Source organism: Seriola aureovittata, chromosome 2, assembly GCF_021018895.1.
Source record: "Seriola aureovittata isolate HTS-2021-v1 ecotype China chromosome 2, ASM2101889v1, whole genome shotgun sequence".
Lineage (NCBI taxonomy): Eukaryota > Metazoa > Chordata > Actinopteri > Carangiformes > Carangidae > Seriola > Seriola aureovittata.
This window is the reverse complement of record NC_079365.1, coordinates 7,275,202-7,301,883: the sequence shown is the minus strand read 5'-3', so window position 1 is coordinate 7,301,883 and position 26,682 is coordinate 7,275,202. Positions and strand designations below refer to the sequence as shown.

General features: G+C 42.1%; 2 protein-coding genes across 4 annotated transcripts; one reads left to right on the top strand and one right to left on the bottom strand.

The window, feature by feature from the left end:
* The first annotated feature begins 1,041 nt into the window (after positions 1 to 1,041).
* Positions 1,042 to 12,170, top strand: top1a (DNA topoisomerase Ia). 2 transcript variants are annotated; one of them, XM_056401067.1, is made up of 21 exons: positions 1,042 to 1,197; positions 1,662 to 1,686; positions 3,911 to 4,007; positions 4,164 to 4,278; positions 4,865 to 4,917; positions 5,010 to 5,096; positions 5,229 to 5,298; positions 5,491 to 5,582; positions 5,736 to 5,851; positions 5,984 to 6,105; positions 6,232 to 6,354; positions 6,810 to 6,997; positions 7,074 to 7,218; positions 7,569 to 7,712; positions 7,890 to 8,075; positions 8,154 to 8,222; positions 8,410 to 8,524; positions 9,509 to 9,636; positions 10,304 to 10,398; positions 10,495 to 10,644; positions 10,796 to 12,170. In XM_056401067.1, the coding sequence occupies exons 1-21, from the start codon at positions 1,165 to 1,167 to the stop codon at positions 10,896 to 10,898; spliced, it is 2,256 nt and encodes a 751-aa protein (XP_056257042.1). In that variant the 5' UTR covers positions 1,042 to 1,164; the 3' UTR covers positions 10,899 to 12,170. The 2 variants fall into 2 exon arrangements, with proteins under 2 accessions (XP_056257042.1, XP_056257049.1); XM_056401074.1 differs by lacking the exon at positions 1,042 to 1,197 and having other exon boundaries at positions 3,911 to 4,012.
* Positions 12,171 to 12,998: 828 nt separating this feature from the next.
* zhx3a (zinc fingers and homeoboxes 3a) lies at positions 12,999 to 26,632 on the bottom strand. Of its 2 annotated transcripts, none has more exons than XM_056394230.1 (3): positions 26,484 to 26,632; positions 15,074 to 17,993; positions 12,999 to 14,525 (listed from the first exon to the last, which is right to left on the bottom strand). In XM_056394230.1, exons 2-3 carry the CDS (start codon positions 17,794 to 17,796, stop codon positions 14,492 to 14,494), a joined length of 2,757 nt encoding a protein of 918 aa, XP_056250205.1. In that variant the 5' UTR covers positions 17,797 to 17,993; positions 26,484 to 26,632; the 3' UTR covers positions 12,999 to 14,491. The 2 variants fall into 2 exon arrangements, with proteins under 2 accessions (XP_056250205.1, XP_056250196.1); XM_056394221.1 differs by having other exon boundaries at positions 26,297 to 26,604.
* Positions 26,633 to 26,682: the final 50 nt, after the last annotated feature.

Genomic DNA, 26,682 nt, shown 5'->3' with positions numbered 1-26,682 from the left:
TTTTTTTTAAATCGTATAACCAAGCGCATGCATGTTCATTAGCCCATGCCAGCAGGCATATTATTTTCATAACCTGATGAAAATATGTTGATAAATATTCAGAAATACTATTGGCTTTAAATTTGCAATGCAGTGTTTTTAAACAAAGATTAAAGTAATCAGAATCATTTAAAAAATACTGGTGTTTTTAGATGCTGCTCTGTGTATACAGATTAGATTTACAGTTGTTGAGTGATCACCTGTCAACCAGTTTTGGAATCCCCATAGAAACATTATGCACAATCTCATTTACTGTCTAAAGAGGAGGTGCATGAGGCTGAAACCTACTTTTTAATAGCAAATTTCAAGCGGTTATTATTCTGAACCATGCCTTTGACTTTTAATTCACTGTGACACATAAACTCTATAGTCTAAACCTCTATGCCTTTGAGTTTAAATGTGATAAATAGGGCTATTGGCTCTCAAGATTGTGGAGGGCAGGATGGGCTCCTGTCTGTTATTAACCACACATTCTGGCTTGCACCATTTTCTGAATCACTGAAACATGGTGTTGTGTGAAAGCATTGTCTGTACATGAGAGTCATTCTCACTCAACCAACATATATGTCTGTAACATGTTTCGGCTGTGCCATTAGATGAAATATTTACTTTATACTCTAAAATATACCTTGATATGCATATTTACAAAATGACATAAGGGTGAGTGAGGTCAGAAAAGCATATAACTGAAAGATCTCTTCAGACTCACAGATGGTGATGATGGTTGTTGTTGCTCTAACTATTATTACTAAAAATATGTACACAGAGCTGCTTCTTCCTTTTTCTCTCATTCACTTATCAAAACAAATGAATACAAAAAACAAACGGATAAACAAGTAGAGCACTGAGCCTGGAGCACCATGTGCTCCTGGTATGTGTGTACCCCACTCCGTCCTGTGTGTGACCATCGTGGGCCTGGACCTGGACAGCAACACGTTTTGTCAAGAGGAGGAGCTACGCTGCTCTCAACCATTTAAACTGAGGCGCATGCGCTTTACTGTACAATTGGAACTTGGCTCTTACACAACCGTGTCTTTTCTTCATTCTGCCTGCATCTACTCACCGGTGTGTGGTAACTCTCCACGTTTCTCATTTTTGTTTTTTTAATCAAGCAACGCGTAGGAAATGAGTGGGGACCATTCCCACAACGAGGACCAGGTAAAACGCATTTTGTTATGTCATCACTTGTGGTTAACTGGTACAGTTTCTTGCTACCGTTTAAATTGTTTGGTTTGACAGGGTAACTTAGCTAACTGTGAATAGTGCCCTGCTAGCGCACATTTTGTTGTTAACAGCGTCTTGACAAGTTTCAATCACATTTTTATTTGTAACGTTGTGGAAAGGTACTATCCGGTTAATGTTACGGTTTGTTTGGCTAGGTATGAACTCAAAGACAAAGTGGGGTAACGCTACAATTAATTTGGTGTTAGCTGTAGCTAGTGTTAGCCGTAGCGGCTTCGCTATTAGCCGCTAAACCATATTACCGACCAGCATAGCAAGCTAGCATGGCTAGCGGGATAGCTAGCAAACTGTCGCTTTGCCATCCAGCAAGTTCAAAGTTAGTTAGCCGGCTAGTTAGCTACTACGGTTTATAACATTCATCCTTTTTCTTGGTTTTTCAGATTGACTGTGGCTCTCGGGTCAATGGTAAGTTCATTAGGGTAAGCTAACAAGTTAAAACGAGGATTTTCCTTAAATTCTGACTTGTCTTCACAGATCAAATGTAACGTTACGTTAGTTCTGAGTAAAGGACAGAAATGGCGTCCAGAGACTAAGTCCTCTGTCTCACTCACAAGCGCCTATTGTTCAAAAGGGAGGTCTTGTAAAAGCTCTTCCGCAAATTATTTACTCGATTCGAATCAATTTTGGCACACACGTTGAGGTGTTTTATCAGTTTATCGTATTAGATTTTCTTGTTGGTTAGCTTTTAGTACCACATTTCCCACCTGAAAGTGAGGGTTTGGGGGTTGAGGACTTAGTCTCTGCGCCATTTTCTTTTTCGGTGTAGCGGCCTGACTGTGCTGCAAGCTGAACCCAGACTGTGAAGTGCAGATGGCTGTGTGGAGGAGAAATGCGAAGGCACAGTGCTTCATTAAGATCCCATGTGGTGACCAAGAAGAGTATATATTTTAAACGCGATCTTAAACTCTTTTTCACAGCTTAGGCCATTATTATTTTTATAGCTACAGAGACTCAACATTCCAACGCTAGGAGAAAGTGGAGTGTTTTTAGTTGGATCTATATTTCAGTAGTCAACAAATCAAGTCATTAGCTTCAATTCATCCTCACATTGAAAGGAACTGGATATGAGATGATTGTGACAACATCTTTAAGTAAAAAGTGAGTTTTAGTTTTTTATGCTATTATCATTTATCTGTCTAAGCTGTAGAAATCTATACTATACTCAGGACACACCATTCATAAACATACTTAAAAACTGCTTTTGTTTTCTTTACATCAGCTAAGCAGGTCTAACTTTTTTTCCTAGATGATACTTAACAACTTGGGACAAAATCTTCAGTTTGATATAAACGGTTTTAACCTTTCTATAAGATACTCTAGCAACTAATGGACTGAGCTTTTCTGCTAAAAATAATCTAAACAACCATATAACACTCTGCTTATTTGGTTTTCATTCTGTGGTAATGGGACAAGATTTGTCTGTGGTACAAACAGGGCATTTCCTTCACTTTTAGTTGTGGTATTTGTTGTGTTGGTCTCAGCTAAATAAAATGAATAAGCAAGTCTGGCATTTTATAAAGCAACACAACTTGGCCTGGTTTAAAAAAGAATACATACATTTGTAAGCATTCAATACACTCATCCATTTATGAGCACATTTTGTACTTTGTGCTTAAATTTCTGTTTTGCACAATGTGTTTGCTAGTCAGTGACAGGCATATATTCTGAATTAATGTTTTTCATCTCTCATCTGCAAACCATATAATGGAGTCTCAACCAGAAGTGTCAGATATGTTCTCCAGCTTGTCTGCAGTTACATGATGCATTGCAACAGGGCCTGTGCATTGAAATATATCGCACAACGATTTGGCTTAGATCTGAGAGGATAGCAAACATGCAATCTGTTATCTTCAAATAATGGGTGAAAAATGACAACTAGTATTATAGTCAAATGTAACAACCATGGTTGCCTTTTGTCTGTTTTAGGTTCATTGAGACCAAATCACTCACTGATCAAACTTTACCTCAAACATATGAACTGTTTGTCTTACACTGACATGACACCTTGATTTAAGGACCCGTTAGTTAGTACACTGGGCTAACTCTCAGCTCTGTGTTTGATGACACAGTTTTGTTGTCGAGTCTTAATTTTGATAATTGCCTTGTTACTTAACTAAAGTGGATTTTATTTTTTGTTGTGGCACACAAATTAAAGAGTAAAAGCCTACTTTGTTCACTTGCATGTTTCAACCTGTCAGTAGTTTCATATTGTTTCATAAACAATGAGGCTCATACGGGCAGTAGGAGGTGCTATGCTACTGTGATACATTTTCTGTTTACAGGCTGCATGACATTCAGATTGTGATGCATGTTCAGACCTTGTGTGTAGCAATAAATTTCATGTTTTTCCCTAGAGAAAAAACTGTAAGTGGACTTTGAGTACTTCTTAGGTTGTCAGTTGATAAGAGTATTGTCTGTCTTAGCCTGTACATATTAGAATAATTGAGGGGAGTGCACTTTATTCGTCACTTGTGCATAGAATCATAATGTTCATACTTTGGCCATTAGGTAGTTCTTGGTCCTAATATAGGTACACAGCAAGCATACCATTCATTCAGTCTATTGTCGGATTGATTCAGTCAATACTTTGTTCACTTTTGAAGAAGGTAACACTGTTATCTTCTCATAGACTCTCACAAGCATAAAGACAAGTACAAAGAGAAGGAACACAAACACAAGGACCACAAGAAGGATAAGGAACGGGAGAAATCAAAATATGGCAACAGGTATGGTGTGTGCCTCCAGACTCCATAAATTTTACTTTTCTGGTGGTGTCTGCTCAAAATGGACAAGGCAAACCACCTTATTAATGTATTTTCAGCAATGGCCATTGGAAGCTTGAATCTCCTGACTTAATAGTTTTGTGTTTCTTTAAACTCTAGCGATCACAAAGACTCCTCTGACAAAAAACACAGAGACAAGGAAAAGATGAAGCACAAAGATGGCAGCACAGACAAATACAAGGACAAGCACAAGGAGAAGAGGAAGGAGGAGAAGGTGCATTATCATGCAAATAATTTGTGGAATAATGCATGTGTGGTTGTGCATGTAATGTTGTGATTTTTGGAGTTCATCATTATGAATTTTTCTACAGTATTGAGCTCTGTCAAATCATGCGTTCATGGCTCTTGACTATTTAAACAATGAGAAAAATGTATAGCTTATTGATTTGTGTGTACATTCTCAGTTTCAATTATGGTATATTTGACAAATGTGATATAGAAATGTTCAAAAACGCACGAAGAAAATGGATGTATGAATGTGAGGAAGATTTTTGGTTCCACAACATCTCAGGTGGCTTCAAGCATCTAGAAACATGTATTTTGGCAGAATAAAGAATTTGGTTGGCACTACCCTTGCTAAACTTAGTCAAATAAAGATCTGTTCTAATTCTACAAATTAGACCCAACCAGGTGTGTTGTGTGTTTTTCTGCATAGAAGCAGAAGAAATACATAATTATAAAAACCAGCACTGATTTACCATTAGTAAATGACTAGACTGTCATTTGGGTTTTATTTGGATATTGGACAATTAATTATGGTTTAGGGTTTTGTCATTAACAACTTTGTCTACCTTTTTTAGATGAAGTCCCTTGATGTTAAAATCAAAAAGGAAAAAGAGAATGGGTTTGCCAGGTAGGCTACATTTCTCTTAAGTGTTATATGTAAGATAATGGATGTCATTTTTTTTTCCTTTGGTCTGATTGGGAATGACTTTTCTTTTGCAGCCCACAACATGTGAAGTCTGAGCCTGAAGATGACTTTTACCACTCTCCTAAACAGTCTCTAAAAAGAGTACGGAATGAAGATAACGAGTAAGTGGCCCATGCTACTAGACTGTTTACATGTTTTCCATGTATACTTCATAGGCTTCGGGTATCGGGAGAGTTTTCCACGTGACCAAAATTTGATCTATCAGACTTGTGACACAGGGTGTTATTTTTCAGCTCTGAGTTCCAGCCCAAGAAAATAAAGACTGAAAATGACAAGAAGGCCAAGAAAAGAAAACAAGATGAGGTAAGCAAAAGTCACAAAATCAGGCAAACTTGGTTTTAGTTAGACAATGAAAAGAAGTTCTGACAGTTTCCTCCAGTATATCTTAACCTGAAGAATTGGGAGAGGCTTGAGTGTCAATCTCTTATGTTGATATTTCATTTTTTTCTGCCAACCTGGGAGTGAAAGAACTCATAGTTTCTCTTCCCTTTTTAGGACATTAAGCCCAAAAAGACAAAAAACAAAAAAGGAGAAGTCACTGATGGAAAAAAGAAAGCAAAAAAAGAGCCAGAGGAGAAGTGGAAATGGTTAGTTGATGTCAACCAGCTGTACAATACCTACACATCACTGGTGATGGGTCAAGTGTGGATGTATTGCGTGTTATTGTTGGATCGATTAATGTTTTGTTTCACTGGTATATTTCAACTCCTTATTGGATGGCTTTATTTTGGTGATTCCAGGTGGGAAGAGGAGAGATACACAGATGGCGTCAAATGGAAGTTTCTGGAACACAAAGGGCCGGTGTTTGCACCACCATATGACCCTCTTCCTAGCAATGTCAAATTTTACTATGATGGTAAGATTGTATAGTGCTCACCTTTTTTTTTTTTTTTTTTTTTTTTTTTTTTTTTAAATTAAGACTCTGTACCTATATGATGGCAGATGTAAATGTGAGTGGTTGATAAACCTGTGTTTTTGCATATTGTAGGTAAAACAATGAAGCTCAGCCCAGAAGCAGAAGAGGTAGCCACGTTCTTTGCCAAAATGCTGGACCATGAGTACACCACAAAGGACATTTTCCGCAAAAACTTCTTCAAAGATTGGAGGAAGGTAGGAAAAATGCAGTTCTCTCGATTTTTAAACTGATAGCTGAAAAGATTTTGAAAAATCAGATTCCTGTAAGGTAATTGTTCAAAGATTCCTGTGTTTGAGTGTAACGTGTTGTTGCTAATGCAGGAAATGACTTCAGAGGAGAAGACTAAGATCACAGACCTGAAAAAATGCAACTTCAGTGAGATGAGCGAATACTTCAAGGCACAGTCTGAAGCCAGAAAGGCCATGACAAAGGAGGAGAAACTGGTCAGTTACTACATGTATATTGTATTGGAGCTAAATCTAATCTATTCCCTGTGTTATCAGAACTAAGGATTAACTAACATGGAGGCCCACACTATATATTTACCTTCCATGAGTATCTCCGGTAAACATTGTCCGACTGTGTTGTCACCCACCTTGCTTCTTAAGTACATAGATGTTTTAGAATAAGTTTATTGTATAACATTCAATATTTCCTGATAAGACATTTTTGACACAGCATCTAAATAAGTTACTCAAACGGAAATCATCTGGAACAGAACCATGGTACATAACAATCAAATTACTTCTTGGCAATGTGTTACAAGGAAATTTAAATATAGTACCTGTAAAGTTTTCTCTTGCACTATTTTGTTCCATCGTTAGTATTTTTTTTTGACTGTATTAATTGTTGACCTCAGCAAGATACAATTCTGATGTTGTTTCTCTGTCTCTTGCAGAAAATAAAGGAGGAGAATGAGCGCCTATTGCAGGAGTACGGCTTCTGCATAATGGACAACCACAGGGAACGTATTGCTAACTTCCGCATTGAGCCCCCGGGCCTGTTCCGTGGTCGTGGAGATCATCCTAAAATGGGCATGCTCAAACGTCGCATCAGGCCTGAAGACATCATCGTCAACTGCAGCAAGTGAGTGAATGGTTGCTTTTTCATTGCTGATGTGTGAAGTGAGTAACATGATTAAATGTTAATGTGCTCCTCATAGGGACTCCAAGCACCCCGAGCCTCCTCCAGGCAGGAAGTGGAAAGAGGTTCGTCATGACAACAAGGTGACTTGGCTGGTGTCGTGGACGGAGAACATTCAAGGCTCCATCAAGTACATCATGCTGAACCCCAGCTCCAGGATCAAGGTAGGCTGCTGTTTGCAGTATGTGAAGGTTTGGGTCTTAAGAAATTCCTCTGTTTAGGTCAACACAGGGCAAATGGTAACTTCACCTCGAAGTAGCATCGTCTGTACAGAGTTTATGTCTCCAGGTGTCGGTGTGACCTTTCAAGATGTTTATAATCTGTTGAAAGGGCTTTTGCTCCCTTGGATTTTAAAAACGGAGACAGATGTATTACTGTGCAGGGAACATGATGTACTGTAAAGCCACCTACTGATTTCATTCGAGTTCTTATGACTTTGTGTGTCGTGTGTTTGACACACAGACATGGCCCCACGTAATCCATTCCTCTTGATCATCATGCTGTTTATCTGCAGGGAGAGAAGGATTGGCAGAAGTATGAAACAGCCCGTAGACTGAAGAAATGTGTGGATCGTATCAGGAACCAGTACCGCGAAGACTGGAAGTCCAAGGAGATGAGGATCAGACAGAGGGCTGTGGCACTCTACTTCATCGACAAGGTGAGGTGCATGACGACTATTGATATTGTCCTGAGTGTGTATAGCTTGAGTAGTTAATGTAGTGTAATTGCTTTTTAACAATGACTGTGGGGGTTTAGTGGGTGCTGAAACACAAGCTGCAGTGAGGGTAATGTCTTTATAAGCCGGTTTTAATCCAGCTGTCCTGGTGTGCTCTAGCTGGCTCTCAGAGCGGGTAATGAGAAGGAGGAAGGAGAGACTGCTGACACCGTGGGCTGCTGCTCACTGAGAGTTGAACACATTAAACTCTATCCAGAGAACGATGGTCAGGAGTATGTCGTGGAGTTTGACTTCCTGGGTAAAGACTCCATCCGCTACTACAACAAAGTCCCTGTGGAGAAAAGGGTAAGGACAAAAACATTTTTTTTTATTTTAAATGTGCAAACATTGCCTGTGCATTCATGTTTGATCTGCCTCCTCTAGGTATTCAAGAATCTTCAGTTGTTTATGGAGAACAAGGAGCCGGATGACGACCTGTTTGACCGTCTAAATGTAGGCAAAACAAAACTTGTGGAAGGAAATGATAAAATCCTTATTCGATTAATTCAGTTACATATCAGTTAATGCTCAGTATTACATGTTTATTTGGGAGGGTGGATTGCAAAATGACTGGTCTACCTTTTGTCAATTGTAACACCAAATACTTTGTTTAATGATTGCACTTATTGTTTCCCTCCAGACTTCTATTCTGAACAAGCACCTTCAGGAGCTGATGGATGGTCTCACAGCCAAAGTTTTCCGTACCTACAACGCCTCAATCACCCTGCAGCAGCAGTTGAAGGCGCTCACAAGTGGTATGCATCTACCTACCAAGCAAAAGGACCTACAGCCCAATACATACATACATAGCGCCTCATTAATTATTTGTATCTAGAGCTAATAAGGGACACAACGGTGTTTGAACTGATAGTTTTGAATTTAAAATGGGTTTTTCATGTGGGTTTTGTGAGTGAAGATGGTTCTACCTACGGTCAGCTGAATGCCACATGACTGTGCCAATTCATTTTGAAAGAGCAACAACCAATGGGGAAACTCGGTTTGTATTAGTTGGGCATTTACAGCCTGAAGCGTTGCCAACGTTGCCAACGTAGCACATGTATCACTCGATTTAGACTTTTTTTCTTTCCTCGGTGACCAATCAAGCGATTGGACAAACCTTAGCCACCAGTTTCCAGTACTGCTCTCTCTTGTGTCTATGTTCAGCAAGTAACAGATAGATGAAACGGCAGTTTGTTACATGGACAGAAGCTGTGGAGAGACTAAATAAAATGGATATTCTGTTGCGTCTAACTTTCTCTATGAATGATCACTTTACAATTACATGTAACCAAAATCACTGCAGTCTTTGTCTTTTATTTGTTTGGTGATTCTTTCAGACAAATGTTGCTGAAATAAAATCAGGATTTTAACAGCAGAGCAGCAGCTTGAAATGGCCTGGAAGTTGAGATGTAGTCATAATGGGTTGTGCTTCAGTCGGTATTTCAAACTTATTCCATTGTCAGACAAACAAAACATGTAAATGAGAACAGCTTTATTGAGAGTGCAGCTGTATTAAAATATTTGTATGAGGGCACAGAGGAGACAAAGGGCTGACATGAGACTGAATGCAAATATAATGCGATGTCGTCAGTTTTTAACAGTGGTTCCACAGCACTTTTCAAATACGCCCTCAGTTTCACACATTGACCATAACCAGTCCAGCCATGCACTAGGTTTTGACCTAGTCCTGTTCAGTCATTTTGCATACAGACAACTAATTACACTCTCTGACTCTCTAGCGGAGGAGAACATTCCAGCCAAGATCTTGTCCTACAACAGGGCCAACAGGGCTGTGGCCATCCTGTGTAACCATCAGAGAGCTCCACCGAAGACATTTGAGAAGTCTATGCAGAACCTGCAGACTAAGGTGAGGATGTGAATTTTGAATACATTTTTTTACTTAAACCAAGATGGACATCATTTTACATCTGATATTTCATTTGTAGGTTTTATTGAAATGCCATCTTCACACTTGTCCTGGTGTTGACATCAAATTTCATTTAAACGTTGCCCTTGAATTGTCAGTAACATGTTTGCCATGATTTCAAATTCAATTTTATATCCCCCCCAATGCTTGAATCTTGTTCGCTGTTATGTTTCATGCACTATGACGATGATGTGCTTGAAAGGAAATTGGTAAATGGTTTTCTGCATTACAATAGCATAAATACAATTAAACAGACTGCAACAAATAGAGATCTGGTTGCAATGTATTTTAGCAAAGTAAAATGTAATTTTAGCACATTAGAGTGTAAGGGGGAAAAACATTCAGATAGTCCATTTGTCTTGCTAGAGCTTGATAGGTATTAACGTTGATTTTAGTGTTTTAATGAGTTCTCAACTTTTCATTTCAAATTCTGCCTTGTCGGTTTTGAATCCTTGAATTTAGCCAAAAGTGGTATTGAAAATATTAAAATCACTTGCAGATGATGATCAAGATCCTATTGAATGTTAGGCAATTATCATGTTGCTGTCAGTGTACAAACACTAATTATTGTACTTATCTGAGACAAATCACTTTTTTTCCTCCTTAGATTGATGCTAAAAGGGACCAGCTTTCTGATGCCAAGAGAGAACTGAAGAGCGCCAAGGCTGATGCCAAAGTACGGAAAGATGAAAAATCCAAAAAGTGAGTATCAAAGGATTTGGTATAGATAAACAGTTTCTCCCTTGTCAGTCTTGTTAACAAGTGTTTAACAATTTGTGCTTCTTGTCTTCTCTGAAGGACTGTGGAGACAAAGAAGAAGGCCGTTCAGAGGATAGAGGAGCAGCTGATGAAGCTGGAGGTGCAGGCGACCGATCGTGAAGAGAACAAGCAAATTGCCCTCGGTACCTCCAAGCTCAACTATCTGGACCCTCGCATCTCTGTGGCTTGGTACGATAATATTCTGAAGTTTGTTGTTTAAGCGTCACTGTTGACTGTGCCAGCCCTGATTTTCTTTTTTTTTTCTCTCTTGTTGGGGACAAGAATGCACAAGTAATTTTTTTTTTTTTTTATTTCCTCCATCTTAATTTTTGTCTCCTAGGTGTAAGAAGTGGGGCATTCCCGTTGAAAAGATCTACAACAAAACCCAGCGTGAGAAGTTTGCCTGGGCCATCGACATGGCAGATGACGACTTTGAATTTTAAATCCCTGTTTGTGGTTTTAACTATGATACACTCATTTTTTTTTTTTTTTTTTTTATTGGATACTTGTTTTTTAGCTTAACTGAATTTTGCTCGATGGCCAGACCTGGCAAGGAGTTTGAGAGTCTGAGCAGAAAAACAGCGGTGACATGGTAAGTCGAGGTGAGGAGGCCATAATGAAGTGGCAGGAGGGTGTTGGGGGTACTCTAAACATCTGATCTGAGACAGACAACAAGGCTGAACTATACCCACAACTGAGCATCAAGGCATAGTCCCAGTAATTGGAAGACCCTCTTACCTTTGGCTCTCTCCCTCCTTGGGGCAAAACCCAACAATGCCTGAACTTTGAACTCTGTGGTCCTATAGCTACTGTATTAAGCAAAAACAAAAAATGCTTTGTATCATTTTCTTTGTTCACTCGCTCTGTATTTTAGCCCTCCCATGTATTATTAATGAATTCTATATTTTGATAGATAAAGTTAAATCAAATGAATTCCTTAAATACACCCACGCGCCTTTCAAGGAAATGTGAGCTTGACTTTTGAGGTGTGTTTGTGTGTGTGTGTGCGTGTGCATGTGTGTCTGAGGGGCTCGACCATGGAAGCTGTCTGTTTAGGTGAATATTTTAAACTGGACTATGTTGAATTGTTCAGCATGAAAGAGGATGTCTGGGCAGGCAAAGGGGAAAATACTGCAACCATGTCAATATTTACTTAAGCAAGCAGAATGTGAATATTTTGTTTTACATCCTCTATCAGGGACTTCTTTTTCAGTGTAAATGTGAACAATCATTTGTATCCTTTGAGTTGCAAGCATCCTCTGAATCGCTCTGCATAGTCCTGTCTACATCTGATTTTAACTTAATTTAACAATTGTTCCAAGACAAAAAAAACTTGCGTATCTGTTACTTGAAGATGATGCTATAATAATGTATTTAAAGTCAGTAAATTGAAAGTGTTTTTCTTCCAGAAGGGTATGTGAGGGACATGAACTTTGCCAAAAAAAATCACCAATCTGTTACAATTTAAGCAGTTTTTTTTTTTTTTTTAATTGTGTAAAGGTTGAGGATAAAGTAATGTAACATTTAATGTGAATTATCAGTTCATTTTATTCCACTCTGTTCCACTCTTATGATAGGAAAGTTGATGTAAGTAGCTGTAAAGTCAACATCCTATTCCTGTTTTACCTTTTATTTTTTGTCATAGCCTTTGATCATGTTTTATTGAGTTTTATGCTCATTGTAGGTTCAAAAATGAATAAAACCCTACAAGTAAATGTCCTGTGAATTTGTGATTTATTAATTTTTTTTTTTTATTCAATACTCCTGAATATTTCAGGAAACATGATTCTGACAAGTGTTTCAAGGCCCTTCTTCCTGAGCAGAGGCCCCAAGTAGCACAGCCGTCTATTGGTTTTGGACTAGCAGCCTTGGTGCAGGTCTTGCCAGATTTGCACCGTCCTCATACTTGCTTTGTCAAACACATTTGATCACTTCTTATCTTGAGACAAGCTCAGACTTTGAAAATTCCCAGCCTGCAGCACATCATATTGAACCTTATTAAATGTAAAAACTGTTCCAAGAACTTAATAAATTTTAATCTTTTAAATTAAAGAGCCCTCAGAGTATTTTGCATCCCCCGTTGGAAAATGAATTGTGGTGTGACTGGACTCGGTAAAACCTTGTACTTTCCTGTGATGTTCTCTTCCTCAAGTTTTCCCTTGGATTTCATTTCTCTGGCAACATCTGGAAGACGTGTGCCCCTTTCTTTGCCCATGACACGCATTTGCCATTGAATTCAAAGCTCACCGCCATCTGTATACATACCTAGGACTAAATACCTCGATACACCATGTAGACAAAATAAATTTTATTTTGCAAGGATGGCTTGCCATGAAAACAGACTAAAATTTCCTTGGTAAATAAGCTCTCAGCACTAGCTGTACTGTCAGCTTCTCACCAGCAGGTGAGGCTGTATGCATTTCTCCAGTCCCACTGCTTTTTACTTTCACATTCATCACACTGAATAATTTGATTTGGTATCCGTGGAACAATTCATATTCACTCCTGGTGCAAGGTGCTGAGCAAATAATGAGACATTGGTGCTTGGTGAGTATTCAGTTTATTCTGTAAAGATTCAGAAGTGTAGAAAGGATGATACAACAGTGCTTTATGATCAGACTATTTCATAAAAGTTTTTTAAGTGATCATAACACCGTAAGTCCAGATTCCATTTATCTCAAACCAAAATAAATTTGTAACATTCGACACAAGTGCATACACTGCTGGTAGGAGATCAACCTCCAATTTCACTTTGGATGGTATAGCACCGTTCTTAGCTATTAGCAGCTTGACAAAGATGCAGCTTAATAGGATTCATGTAGTGACTGTATGTTTATATAAACACAAGAAAATTCAGAGAAGAGCAAAGATCTCCTCATTTGGCTCTCTAGCTAGCACGATATCTCACTCTGTCATTGTCTAGGGATCAAATTGATAATTTTGCTTTAAACAACATTTTGCCAGTAACAATATTTGATACAATTACAGCTTAAAGTTAAACTCCAAGTGTATACAGAAAGCAGCACGAGTTTTTTTCACAGATATAGACCAACAGTGACCATCGATGCACTGGCATGTTTTTTTTTTTCTTTTTTCAGGACAGCACAGTAGCTGGAAAGCAAGGTGATGGACAGACAGGTCATATAAACACATGGACAGAGCTGAGTAAGGCAACGTTAGCGTGACAGGCTTCTCTCTGTTCAGTTTGCAGGGCAGTGTAGTGTATTGATCTTGACAGAACTGTCAATACCTTTAATGTGGGGCAGTGTGATTTTTAGCATTGCTGTCTTCATTAGTGCATTGTATATAGTCTCTTGCGTGTAGCTGAACTGCAAAGTGATCACCAACATTTATACAGATCTAAATAAAACATGTTTGATTGCATCTGGACTTACAGTGACTATAGAAGAGTAAATAGAATTGAAAAACCAAATAACGGAAAAAGTAAAATTCAAGGCAGTGCTGAAGTACTGGTTGCTAAAAAAGTAAAAAATATCACAAAGCCAACAATAACATTTCCTTGACACATCTTTTGTTTGTCCAGTCAGTACAAACCCTCTTTTATAGTGCAGTTTCAATCATATATATATATATTTCTCCATCTGACCCAAAAACAATATCTTTCGGCCCTATCCTATCCTGTCTTCGCTCATTCAAGTCAGTTTTCCAGTCAGTGTGCGTCTTTTCTCTTTCTTTTCTTTGATCCCTCGTACTGACCTCATTGTGCACCCTCCCCACACAACCACAAAGAAGCATGAAAGGCTTAAACATCACAGAACTCAAAGGTGAGAAGTTCTTTCTTTTGACGATGGCAGGAAGTGATGGCAGATGGAAGAGGAGGAGAAGGAGGAGGAGGAGGAGGAGGAGGGGTGGGGGGGGTGGGGGGTATTCACAGTTACAGTCAGAGTCCATCGGTCCAGCTACAATCACATCTGCTGTCATTATGAACACTCTTTTTTTTTTTTTAGACCACGGCCAGGGGAGCAAGCCAGCCTTTAAACATGATGTTCCTCTGGCGAGATTGGGGCCCGCTTCATCACACCTCCAGCAGCTCCATCCTCAGGCGATCCCTATCAGCAACACACACAAACAGGCAAATGCAATATGCACAAATCATGAGGACGTGATTGGAAAGTTCCTGTTGTATTGTATTACTGTTGTATTGTAAGTAAGGTACTTCTTTAGGCGGGAGCATTGTAAAATGATGCCTGCGTATGGGTTAACTTGCCTCCCGGAAATCCATCTCACCAAAGACAATTGTCATGATTTATTCACATATATTAGCATGCGCTCTCAATCTATAATTCAACGGCCCAGACTCCTGCTTATCTAAAAATAGCTTCTTAAACACAGACCTTTGATTGCCTGAATAAGCTACTCAGCATGAGTACCTGTACACACTCCCCCTGCCTCCTTTTTACTGTACATCACGCAGCAACCACTACAAACAACAAGCTGTCATGCTTTCATCACTCCACCTGGCTCACATTGTTTTCGTTTCCCTGATTGATAAATAGCACTAAGCCTGTAAAACATCACAAGGCACTTGAATGAGAAGTGTATCTTACTTCAGTAGCTTTTATCACACTGCGTAATTCAAACAGAATGACTGTAGTACCTGGCCTGATTGGCATCAGTCTGTTGTTCAATGAGTGACTGACTGGCCACTGGCTGCTGATGGTCCTCTGCTCCCTCTGACCAGGGATCCTGCAGGACTCCTGGCTGCGCTGACTCCTCAGCTTGGCCTCGCTCGCTGCTCCCCTCGGACCCCATCAGGCCGAGCAGCGGTGAGTATGTATCCTGCCACACAACCCGCTGCCCTGTGTTCAGTCCTGCTTCTCCTTCAAGGTGCTTGTTCATGTCTTGCTCAGCAAGTTTCTTTTTGGCCACTTGAGGGTCTTTCGGTGACTCCGCCTCGGTGTCTCCGTGGCCCCTTGCTTCCTCTGACTCCGTTGGCGATCGCTGATAGGTCTCCAGCCACTTCAGCTGCCCGTTCTTGTGGCTGTATCGGCTGTCGCTGAACCAGCGCACCACCTCTGATTTGGGAAGGCCTGTCTGGACACTTAGGTCCTCGTACTGCTGACTGCTGGGCCAACGGGTGTTGGAGAAAACCTGTCGGAGGATGTGCAGCTGCTGGGGGGTCTTGTTGCCCCATGGGGGGGAGAAAGATGGCTGAGAAGCAGACACTTCGCCTACCTCAGACTTGTGTTCTTGATGTACAATCTCAGATGTAGTCTCTATTTCATTCATCTTCAGCCTCTTAAAGTTGATCTTGATGGGGTCAACTTTCAGCTCTGGGCAGCCTCTGTCCCCGGCAAACGGGTCCTCCTCCTTAATGAGTTGCTTTAGGATTGACATGCCTTTTATGGGTAAGTCCTTGTTGCATTTACCCTCATCCAAAATGGACGAGCTGCTTTTTGTAATGACAGCGGTGCTGGTGCTTTCAGTTGGGGATTTGCTGGCATGGTTCAGGTTAGGGACGCTGTCATTACAGGTAGTACTGGGGTATTCACTGCTAATACTACTGTTGTTGGGCTTGTGGATGTAGTTGTTGCGCTCGTCATCGGGCTTTGTGGCATGGGCCTGTTCCTGTGGACTGATGATGCCGCTGTTGTGATTGTTACAGGTGATGTTGGATTTGCTGGTGTTATCGATGATCACCTGACTCTTGGTACTGTTTGAACCTTCCAATCTGATTGGTAAACTGTTGCTTTTGAGATTTGGTTTGCCGTTGGTGTCAGCAACATAGTGCTCATCATTATTGCTAATGTTGGTAGAGCAAGTGGCAATGCTGTTGATGCTGTTTGTGGGGCAGCTGTTTTGCACCGGTTTCCTGGTGACAGTCTCACCACCATTACTACTGCTGGAATAGCTGCTGATGCTGCTGCTACTACTGCAACTACTGCTGCTACTGCTGCTACTGCTGCTTCGACTGCTGCTGGTGCTACTGACACAACCACTGTTTCCAGCCATGTCCAGGCCGAGGCCATTGCTCTTATCTGGCTCCACAGTGGGTTGAGTATTCTTGGTCAGTACCTGTGTTGTTCTGACTATGGATGGAAACTTTGGGGGGACAATTGGAGTAGAATACGAGACCCTGGTGACATGGGGGTTGGTTGACATGCTGGCCTGCGAGGCTATGACTCCGACAGACCTGGTTTTTATACTGCCATAGGGAACTTTGGCCATATGAAAGTTTGGTCCTTTTGAGCCCGGCTGGGCAGTGACAGTGTGGTGGGTTACAACATGATTGACGTGCCGTGGTGTAGTGGGCTGCTTTTGAGGTGCTCCACCTTGGAACACAGTGTTGAACATCTTCCTCCTGGCCTCCTCGATCTCTTCAGGAGACCAGCTTATGCCCTGCTTGAGCCTTTGGGCAGTAAACCACAGTTTGATCTGCTCTTCAGGGAACTCTGAGACCACTGTTAGGTAGCAGAGTTCGGCTTTGGTCGGGTAGGGGAACTTGCCAAAGGATGTCTTGAGAAAGCTGCTGGTGTCCATAGCAGCATCATACGTGGGGATGCTGCTGAGAGGGATCATCACCTTTGGAAGGTCTTTATTAGAGTTGCAGGAAGAGGGAGAGTAAAGGGAGGGAGTGTGCTGGTGAAAGACTTGGTTGGACACTGTCGTTGTAATCACATGAGTGACAGTGGTCCTCGGCATAGCTGGGGCGCCAGAAACACTGAGAGCCCCGTTTTGGAGTTCAGGCACATTTGTCAGCATGCTGGAGTCTACATCCTTTCCAGTGTCTATCTTCCGTACCTCCACGGTGTGAGAAACCACAATCTTTTTGTGCTCCCCCTTGGTTTTCATCATCTTTGCAATCGGTGTTTTGGTAAGGGAAATCCCAGATTCTCTGTAGTCTTCTCCACTGTCCGTGAACAGACTTTGTTCCACAGTTGTTACTCTATCCCTCTTGTTGACAGTTAGGGAGGCAGTGACCAAGCCCTCCATTATCTTAGGGTGGGCGTTGGCGTTATGCAGAGCCAGAGCCTCAAAGCGGACGACTGACACCCCACAGTTCAGGCAGTAGAAGGTGGGCTGGGCCCTGAAGTCTAAGTGGCAGTTGTGCATGTGATCCAAAAAGTAGTTTAGATCTCTGGATTCGAAACAGCAAGTCGAACAGCTGTATGTACCTCCTTTTTGCATCTCGCTGCCACTGTCAGATTTCGAGGAGCTGTGAGAGAAATGGCCAGACTCTTCTCCCGAGATGCTGAGTATGCTATCTTCTGGGATTGTTGGTAGGAGTTCTGGTAGTGAGCCCAGTATGATTTCCTCACGCACATGTTTGGATTTGGATGGTATCATGCAGGGTACAGTGGATTTCCTCTTGCTGGCCATTGTGCAGCTTTGTGTAGATGGGAGAGTGAGTGATTGGTTGTCCGGTATGATGAGTACAGAGGGCGGGTGGATAGTGGAGTGGGTTGAATGGAGTTTCGTGTCATGGACCAGCCACTAGGATATCACAGTGTTGCTTCATGCCTTCTGCCACTTCAGGACTCCTGTCACATGGACAAGTTTAACAGCTCCCTGGGAACCTGCGAAGAAAGAGAGAGAAAAAAAAGGGAGAGATGTGACTCAGCTCATATTTAATTTAGTAATTACAGAAAAAGAAATGACACAGTTAGTAGATGGAAAACATAGGGGTATAAGCTGAAAAAAAATATTTTCATCATGCAAATAAAATTATTGTGTATATTTCAAAATTTAAAACATGAAATATTTATACATGACATATTCCTATAAGCAGGATGCAGAGGAAGCAAATAGCCCCACACATCGTAATAGGTGTAGGTGGAAATACAATGTGATCAGTGTAGGTGGTATTAATCAGTAATTACAGCACCGAAGTTAAAGAGTCCAGGGCCTTTCTTTCTTTAAAAAAAAATCCATACAATTTATACTTTTAATCTAAATTAAGGTTACATTAAGTACTGTACAGAGCGATGTAAAGTGGATCTTATTCATTCTCTGCATATTATTTAAAAGACGGGGCATCAGGGTTCATATACAAGATTATTATTAATATTTTAAAATTACAACTGACTGATTTCCTAAATATTGAAAAAAATAGTTACCGTTAAATATATCAAGGAGAACAAAGAAAAAGGCTTTTCAATAAGAAAAATTATAATTTTGGCTTCCACTCACACACACACACACACACACACACACACACACACACACACACACACACACACACACTCTCCTTCGATCAATGCAGCCTGTCAGTGTTCTGGTTATTTACTAGGATTTACAGACTTCTGTCTAGCTGTCACTTTTTATGAATTCAGAAAAAAGAGCGTAATAATCAACACAGCCAGAGATGACAGTCTAATCTCAGAGATACTTGTTGTTTTCCTTCACTGCTGCCATAGGTTTGGCTCCTCTAATTATTGATGGCATGTGTCCACAGAATTATTTTTAGTAAAGCCTCGTGATAAGAACAAAACATGTAAGAAGCACTGAGTTTAAAGCTCAAGTAAAGACCATGCACAGAAAATGTGATGTGCTGGATATGAACCAGTGTTCGTATCTTTGTGGCCAGATGCCACCTGCCTCCCCTCCACGAAGCAGTTATTATCAATAAATAAATATCATTCACGGACTACTATACCTTGGGGATTGTGAGTGGGATGCACTTCACCTCTCCAAATTGAAAGTGCTGGATGTATCTAACCCTTCAAATTGTCTGCAGCACCCACAAATATGCAAAAACATCCACGCAGGTTCGTGTTTGGCTGCAGAAATATTTAATGTTCATTGCTTGTAAGAATAGGTCATATTATTTTAAATTATGTGTATTTTTACAGGGGTACGGGAGCTTTAAAAAAAAAAAATCTAATATATTTTTGTCATTTTTTACATGCACTGCGTGGTGCTGTTCTGTTCCTCTTTATTTGGTATTATAAAGCAGCCATAGGAAGGTTTAAAGAACTAGCCAGTGAGAATGAGTATGTCACTGCCACACTTGGATGTGAGCCATGTGTTTTACATTGAATGTTGCAGTGTATCTTCCCTGCATAATGTAGTGTCAAGTGGGGATATCAGGTGACTAGTGCATGTGTGTGCATGTGTGTGTGTGTGTCCTTGCAGTCAGCTGACAGCAGTACTGTTAAGGACCTGAAAAATTCCCACAAAGTCTGAGTAGGTTACTACAAACACATCTGAAGCCATTTCCAAGCTCCAAACTTAAACCGCCTCATCCTACATTTGTTCAACAAGCAGCGTGGCGTCACACACATGCATACAAACACAATACACTGATCACTGGGTGCTCAAATCTGTTAGCAAACCACATCCAAAGGCTTTCCCTTCCTATAACACTCCAGTCATAAGGATGGATATGGATTGTATTTGCAGTCTTCAACATGTCTCTTCTTTCTTCTCTGCATTATGTACAAAAAAAAAAAACATGCCTCTCTTCTCTCACAAAGCCACAAATATTTAACCAAGTATGTAGGACAAGACAATGGATACACTCTCGTCAGCGTTTCATTAGTGATACAGCTGGTTTTAATAGTTATTATTTTAACACTGGAAAGTACAAAACATATAAAACAAATGATGAGAAAAAAAAATCTAAGTGGAGCTCTGCACCCTCTGCCCTCTGTGTGAACCTATGACACACACACACACACACACACACACACACACACACAACACACACACACACACACACACACACACACGGCCTCTGTATATCACTCTCGTCTCCTCTCTGAGACTGGAGAAGCATTGATGTGTGATATGCAGCTGAAAACTCGTCTCATCCTATCATCATCTATCCATATCACTCAGGCTTTACCTTCTCATGCCAGCTTATCATCCTGGGGAAAACATCAGCTGCAGAAATGCAACTACCCTACCACCCAAAACCAGCATTCTGCTGAAAGCCAGCAAGTCTTGACATCATGCACTGCAGTTTGTTGATTACAAAGAAACCGATTTTGGATACTTGCAGCATATGTATATATTTTTTTGTCACATTGCTGAAAAGCACTTTCAGCGAATCTCATTTTACTGCATCCACGTGCATGCTCGCCATGGCCGGCTGGATGGTAAATAAAAGATGAACCTGTTCCAGAATTAAAACCCTCAAATGACTGCCCAAACAGTACACACTGGTCCCAGACAGACTGTGACGTCCTCCTTCTAACTACCTCTTTTTCATTTCTACTGAAGGCTGCTGCTTTCTGACAGAAAAAAACTAAAACAAAACAAAACAAACAAACAACAACATAACTAGGTCACCAGCATCTTATGCAGTAATCCCGGTTCACTGCATCCAGACGCGGGCATGTGCTGTATGTTTTGCCGCCAGAGAGGTCATGATATCCTCTGACGGCACACTCGATTAACCCCTGGTGAGGACACAGCGTTCATTGAGTTTGTTCCACTGAACGAGGGATTTAGAAGTCAGCTTTCACGCAACAGAGGGATGTAGTCATGCACATCTGAGACATCTGTGTGAGAGATGTCACTATGTTATAGAACTTTGTAAAAAATCTGCGTAGGCTGAGTTTAGCCGTGGTGAAGTGATTCATTTTGTTTGCCCCACATAAAGAACACTGTATGCCAGGACGTTTCACAAAACAAAGTGATGGAGAAGGTAATTTGGTCACGGCGGTGGGCTGTGACTGGTGTAGCAGCCCCCAGAGGGGACGCTGATCTGCGACGAGACAGAAGCTGGCCTAGTACAGAAGCTCCGCTCCCTGAATGAGTAAACCCAAGACAAGCCAAAAGTTGAGAAAGGTTACATAAAGAATCAGGTCACCTATCAAAAGAATGGGCTGCTTTATCTGGCGAGCGAGACGTGCGATCAGACACAAGACAAGGGCTTCCCAGACAGGGAGCCATTGAATGGTTCCCTCTGAAAAGCCAGGCCTTGTGTTTCAGCGGCGGAGGTAGACAACGCTCAGACGATCACTGTCCTCAGTGTGTCGTATGTCCCCGCACTGGCACTGGCTCTGTGGCACAGGGGGAGCAGGCTCTTTTCATCTGAGCGGACCAGGGGAGTCGTATCTGAAGTGAGGGGAAGTGGCAGAGCTCTCAGAAGTGCCTTCTGAACACCCACGCTCAGCGTAAGCGGAGGGGCCTTGTACGGCGAACTAACACCACGCTTGAACCATTCAACTTTTCAAAAACAAGCGTTTCAAAACAAATGGGATTAAGCTAGGTTTAAATTCTGATGGGGTTTATACGTTCCGCCTGATTTAATAGCAGCTTTAAAATTTACAGGAGGGGCTCCCTTATGTGCTCTCACACTGTCATTTCCATAACAATATTATATTTACATCTCATTAATATTTAATTATATTCTCTATACTTTTAAATGGCAAACAGTTGAGTGTGCTGCTCCCATTTTGGCGAACCAGTTTAAAGAAAGCAGTGTGTATTCCCTTTTCATCACCTCATAAACTGCTGCAGTAATTACAATATTACAACACGAAAAACATGCCCAATCTACAGCGAGCTGCTACCAGCGGAAAAAGGGAGGCGAGGCTGCAAAGTGGTTGCTAGACATTAAAATTTAATTCAAAACAGTCCACTGATTCAGACACTCCCAGATTGTTGGGTCACCTACAGTTGACATTAACAAACAGAGATTGGTGTTTTTGTTGTGCCGCCTGTCACATGAATGAGAATGTGAAGGCTGGAGGAGGAAGAAGGACAAAGGAAGACAAAACTCAGACATCTGGGAATGAAGTGAGAGGATGACTGATGATGATGACAGGCTGCGCTGTTTCAATATTCCTCCCCGCTGACACCTTGTAGGCACACATCTCCACACACTCCTCACACACTCCCTCCTCACCTCCGCAACATTTAGCACCTGCAATGTTCTGAAAATCTTTCTTTGAACTGAATAACTGGCGAGGAGTCTCTTGATGCGACAGTCGCAGAAGAGCTAAAAAAAAAAAAATGCATAAATTCTTCCACTTATGACAATATTTATTTTGCCTGTAATTTGCTTTGACAGTGATCCGTAGCTGTCTTGAGAATCTGCTTCAGAAATCAGCCCAATAAAAAAAAAATGACCTGGTGTCCGCTGGGGGTTGGGGCTGAGGGAGGGGAACTCCTGACAGATACATTTGAATGATCAAAAAATCTGTTTAGCGGGAACATTTTCTACCAAATGTCCATTAAATAGATTAACGTCATGTGAGTGGATCAGCTGGACACCTAAATATAAGCCAGAGACAGAGAGCAATTACTGTCTTGCACAGAGAAGAGATTGGGAACAATGGCGCCTCATTTATAAGGGAAACGTGATCCAGCGCTGGGAGCCTTTAGACGACTGACTGTCGAACTGCGATTGGTCTGTTTTCCTGCGTGTCTGGGTGTCTCCTGCGTCCATCATGCTGCCAGAGTGGACTGATGTGTTGTTCTTTTTGACAGGCAAGGTAGACAGGATTTTAGTTTGGGGACATCTTTGTGTGTGAATGGCACTGTACATTTGCCAGCATGAATAAGTGTCAGGCACCAGTGTTACGTGTGCTGAAAAACAATTCAGAGTCATCAGGGTCATTAGCACGGCGCTAATACGGCACACCAGTCCACGCCGTCTTCACCGCCTGTCCAGCTGAAGATGCGCAGAGGCTTTGGTGTGTGGTCTCTGTCTCCGCTCTGGGCTCTTGTTTTTTTTCTTTACATGGGTGTGTTTGTGTGCGTATTAGTGTCTGAATGTCTGAGACGCAGGTGTTGTCAGCCATCTCGTCCTCCTCCTCTCCCGCCCTCCACCCCCCCAACACCACCACCACCCCCACCTCCATGACTGCAGCCTTGTCCACTGGGAGACCGGTCGGTGGTGCCACTCATGTGTTAACATCGCCATGGCAACCCCTTCTTCCCCTTGCCCACCACGCCACACACACAGCGGACTCACTCGCCCACACCCACCTACCACGAGACACACACACACACTCACACACACACACACACACACACACACACACACACTGAATTCCTTGGACTGCATCCGGTGCAGGACAAACTTAATCCACATGCCCTGCCAGCCATCTTTGAAAAGTCCATTCATGGTTCAAGTCTCTTTCAGATAACTTTGGGTGAGGTCCGCAACAACGACTTGGCCTTTTTCCTTTCTCGATCAGGTTGTCGCCGATCGAGAGCCCTGCTCCGCTGTTCCCGTGTGTGTGACGGCGGCTGATGAAAGAAATATCGCAGCTGTAGACGCTACAAACGACCTCCTGTCAGTGTTATTGTCTCGCTAAATCAGTGCTGAGGCCTGGAGACTGATGCAGTACAGTACATACCTACTGCACTCTGCCTGTCTGAGCATCTTTGTTGCATGGTCCTGTTTTGTGTTAGAGCGCTCACAGTTGAAATCTTACATTGTTCTCCGAACCCTTCTATCTGTGGCCCAGATGAATGACAGACAAATAAACCATGGTGTGCAGAGAAAAAACTCTGAGTCATGCATCCGTTTACATCACTTTTGATGAATAACTTCTTCAGTTCTGTAGCCAAGACTACAGGCATTCATTTGGCAACTTAAGACGAAAAGGAAGAAAGATGGCGGCGTACGGCACATTGTAGTGTCCATCCTAAAATGGCTGACATCACAGCCTCCTCTAACTGCCAAAGCCTGGCAAATGCCAGCTCCTGCTGACCAAACCTTTCTTGCATGGGACAGAGAAAGTGGCAGGGGCTCTTTCCCCACTAGCCCCAAGGTTTTTTCCCCCCGTCAGTGCACAGGCGTTTCTTTTGGTTGGAACTGTGCAAACATGCTGTTTTAGTGAGGCTTTTGAACGGTCTGGGCTTCGATACGGCATTGGTCCGATGACAAAAGCAATACCAAAAAGGGTGAAAGACCCAAATAAAAGTGAACTCGTATAGAATGCCGTCCTTTCTGGTGGGAAAAATGGGGCTCGGAGTTGTGTTTCAGAGGACTGTCTGTGAGGACCATGAGGTATGCTGCTATCATGAATGCTTGTTTGTATAAAAACGGCTGGAAAATAGATCTGGTTGGCATTAGATAGTTGATTTTCTCCTCTGAACTCAAGGAATGTTATACACTCCATGTCAGCTAAATCTGCAAATCATGACCATATGACCTTCCTCGGTATTCTCTGGCAGGGGATTCATTTTGAGCTGTGGGAGGCACACACAAACATAACATCCACAGTGGCTGCTGTTAGAAATCAGAACACCAAATCCTGAAGAGTACAACAATCCAGGTATACGAGGAGTGGCATGTGCAAGAGACACTGTTTTGCAGAGGGGAGTGGGCACTCTTGGCTCACTACATTGTGCCTGTGTATACAAACAGTCCGCTGTGGCCATAACGAAAACTGTGAGCTGTGCCTAATTGCAGGGAGTGAGGGATGAAAGGCAATATGCCTGGCCTCATTAGAGCAGTTCCGAGAAGGGAGATGGAAGACCGTTCCCAGGGATCCACAAAGGGAATTGACATTCCCCCAGTGTAAGCGTCCTGCTGGAGCGAAAAACTCCACACACGCTGAACTCACCGGGCCAAGCTGAACCCAGTCTGCTGGAGCTGCACAGCGAGAGCTCATTTACCTTTGTTTTGCCGGTCATCACACACGCCTGCAAATTAACCATCGGAGTGAAGAAATGTCCACTGGAGACCGGACTGTACTCCACGCTCGGAGACACTGTCCACAGACCAAACACCTACTCTCTCAGGAACACAATGGCACAAGTGTTGCACAGTCATTTCCATGACCTACATTATATGTAACAAGCTTACAAATAATTAAAATACATTTCAAAACTTGCCAGTGATTCATGCTCCTCTAACTAGCTGCTTGAATAATCTGGGGTTGTCTCTTGTGCTATGGACGCTGGACACACACATGAACCACAGAGGCAACGTTAGTCAGCACAGAGGTCCCTCCCCTGAAGGCAGAGGGAGACACATGGCATGCAAAGCTGGGTCAATATTTATGTACACATAGCAAATGTGACTGTACAGGAACTGATATTTTTTAATTTAATGCCTCAGTGATAATCCACAGTTTGCAAAATGTCTGAAATGAACTGCTTCTTACTGTACTGTATGTCCCAGTGAGTGAGTGTGTGTGTGTGTGTGTGTGTGTTAGTGTGGGTGGGTGTGTGTGTGTTAGTGTGTGTGTGTGTGTGTGTGTGTGTTGTGTGTGTGTGTGTGTGTGAGCAGGGCAGCAGCACATGTTGGTAGGAGGAAGAGGAGGAAATGAAAGAAAAAGTCCTGTGCATACAGATACAGGCCTACCTTTCTGCTCTGGCAAGAGGAAGAAAATTGGAGAGAGTGAGCGATCAATAGATGAAAATTGATACTTGGCGTGCAGTTTGAATATCTATGGACTCGGAGGGTTCTTATATCAGTCGATAAGCCTGCTATAGCACTCTGTTCAGAAGTCTTTCACAACTAAAAGCACTCACACTCACAGCACAGCGGGGAAATACAGCGCGTTGTGCAATAAAATAAGCAGATACGCCACACTGTATAGCGCGAGAAGGAGCGCAAATTCAGCCAGACGGAGGATCCGTTGTTGTAACTGTAACAAACTGACGAGTTAACCCGTTTCACTCCATTCACAGGGCTGTGGGGCAACACACTGCCTCGCTGCCTACTTGCCAAAGGCGATCTGGCACTCTATATAACCTTATGAATATTCCCAAAAATCCTCCACCCCCCTCCTCCACCTACTGTCGCCATTTTATACATTGGCGACTTCATATAAACTGCCTTGACTACAGCACCAGATGAAAATTCAATATTCAATAGCGAGACATAATTTCAGTAAACAACTTTGGAGATCGCACCTCGCCAATAATGAGAGCTATTCGCGTTTTGGAAGAGTAGATGTGTCCTTACCTCAACAGTCGGTGGGAAAAATGGAATCCGACATTAATATATAAATGAATAATATTGGATTAGCTCCGATCGTTGCGCTTTGAGAAGAAGAGGAGGCGAGCAGGGGGTGGGAGCTCTCCTCAAGTGAACCCGGTGAACTGGCGTGAACCCGTCAGTGACCACAGCAAGGTACATTACATTACATTACCTTTCCACCCCTCAGCCACACTGTATGGAGACGGCAAAACAACTACGGTCGGCGGTGCAGGACGAGGCAGCTCCAAAAAAATTAAAGCGAGTGTATTTCCTATGAACACGTGATTCGGAGCGTCATCCAAAATCCAAAAGCCCTTTCATCTAAAATTTTGGAGAGGGGCGGGGATGAGATGAAGATGTGTGTGTGTGTG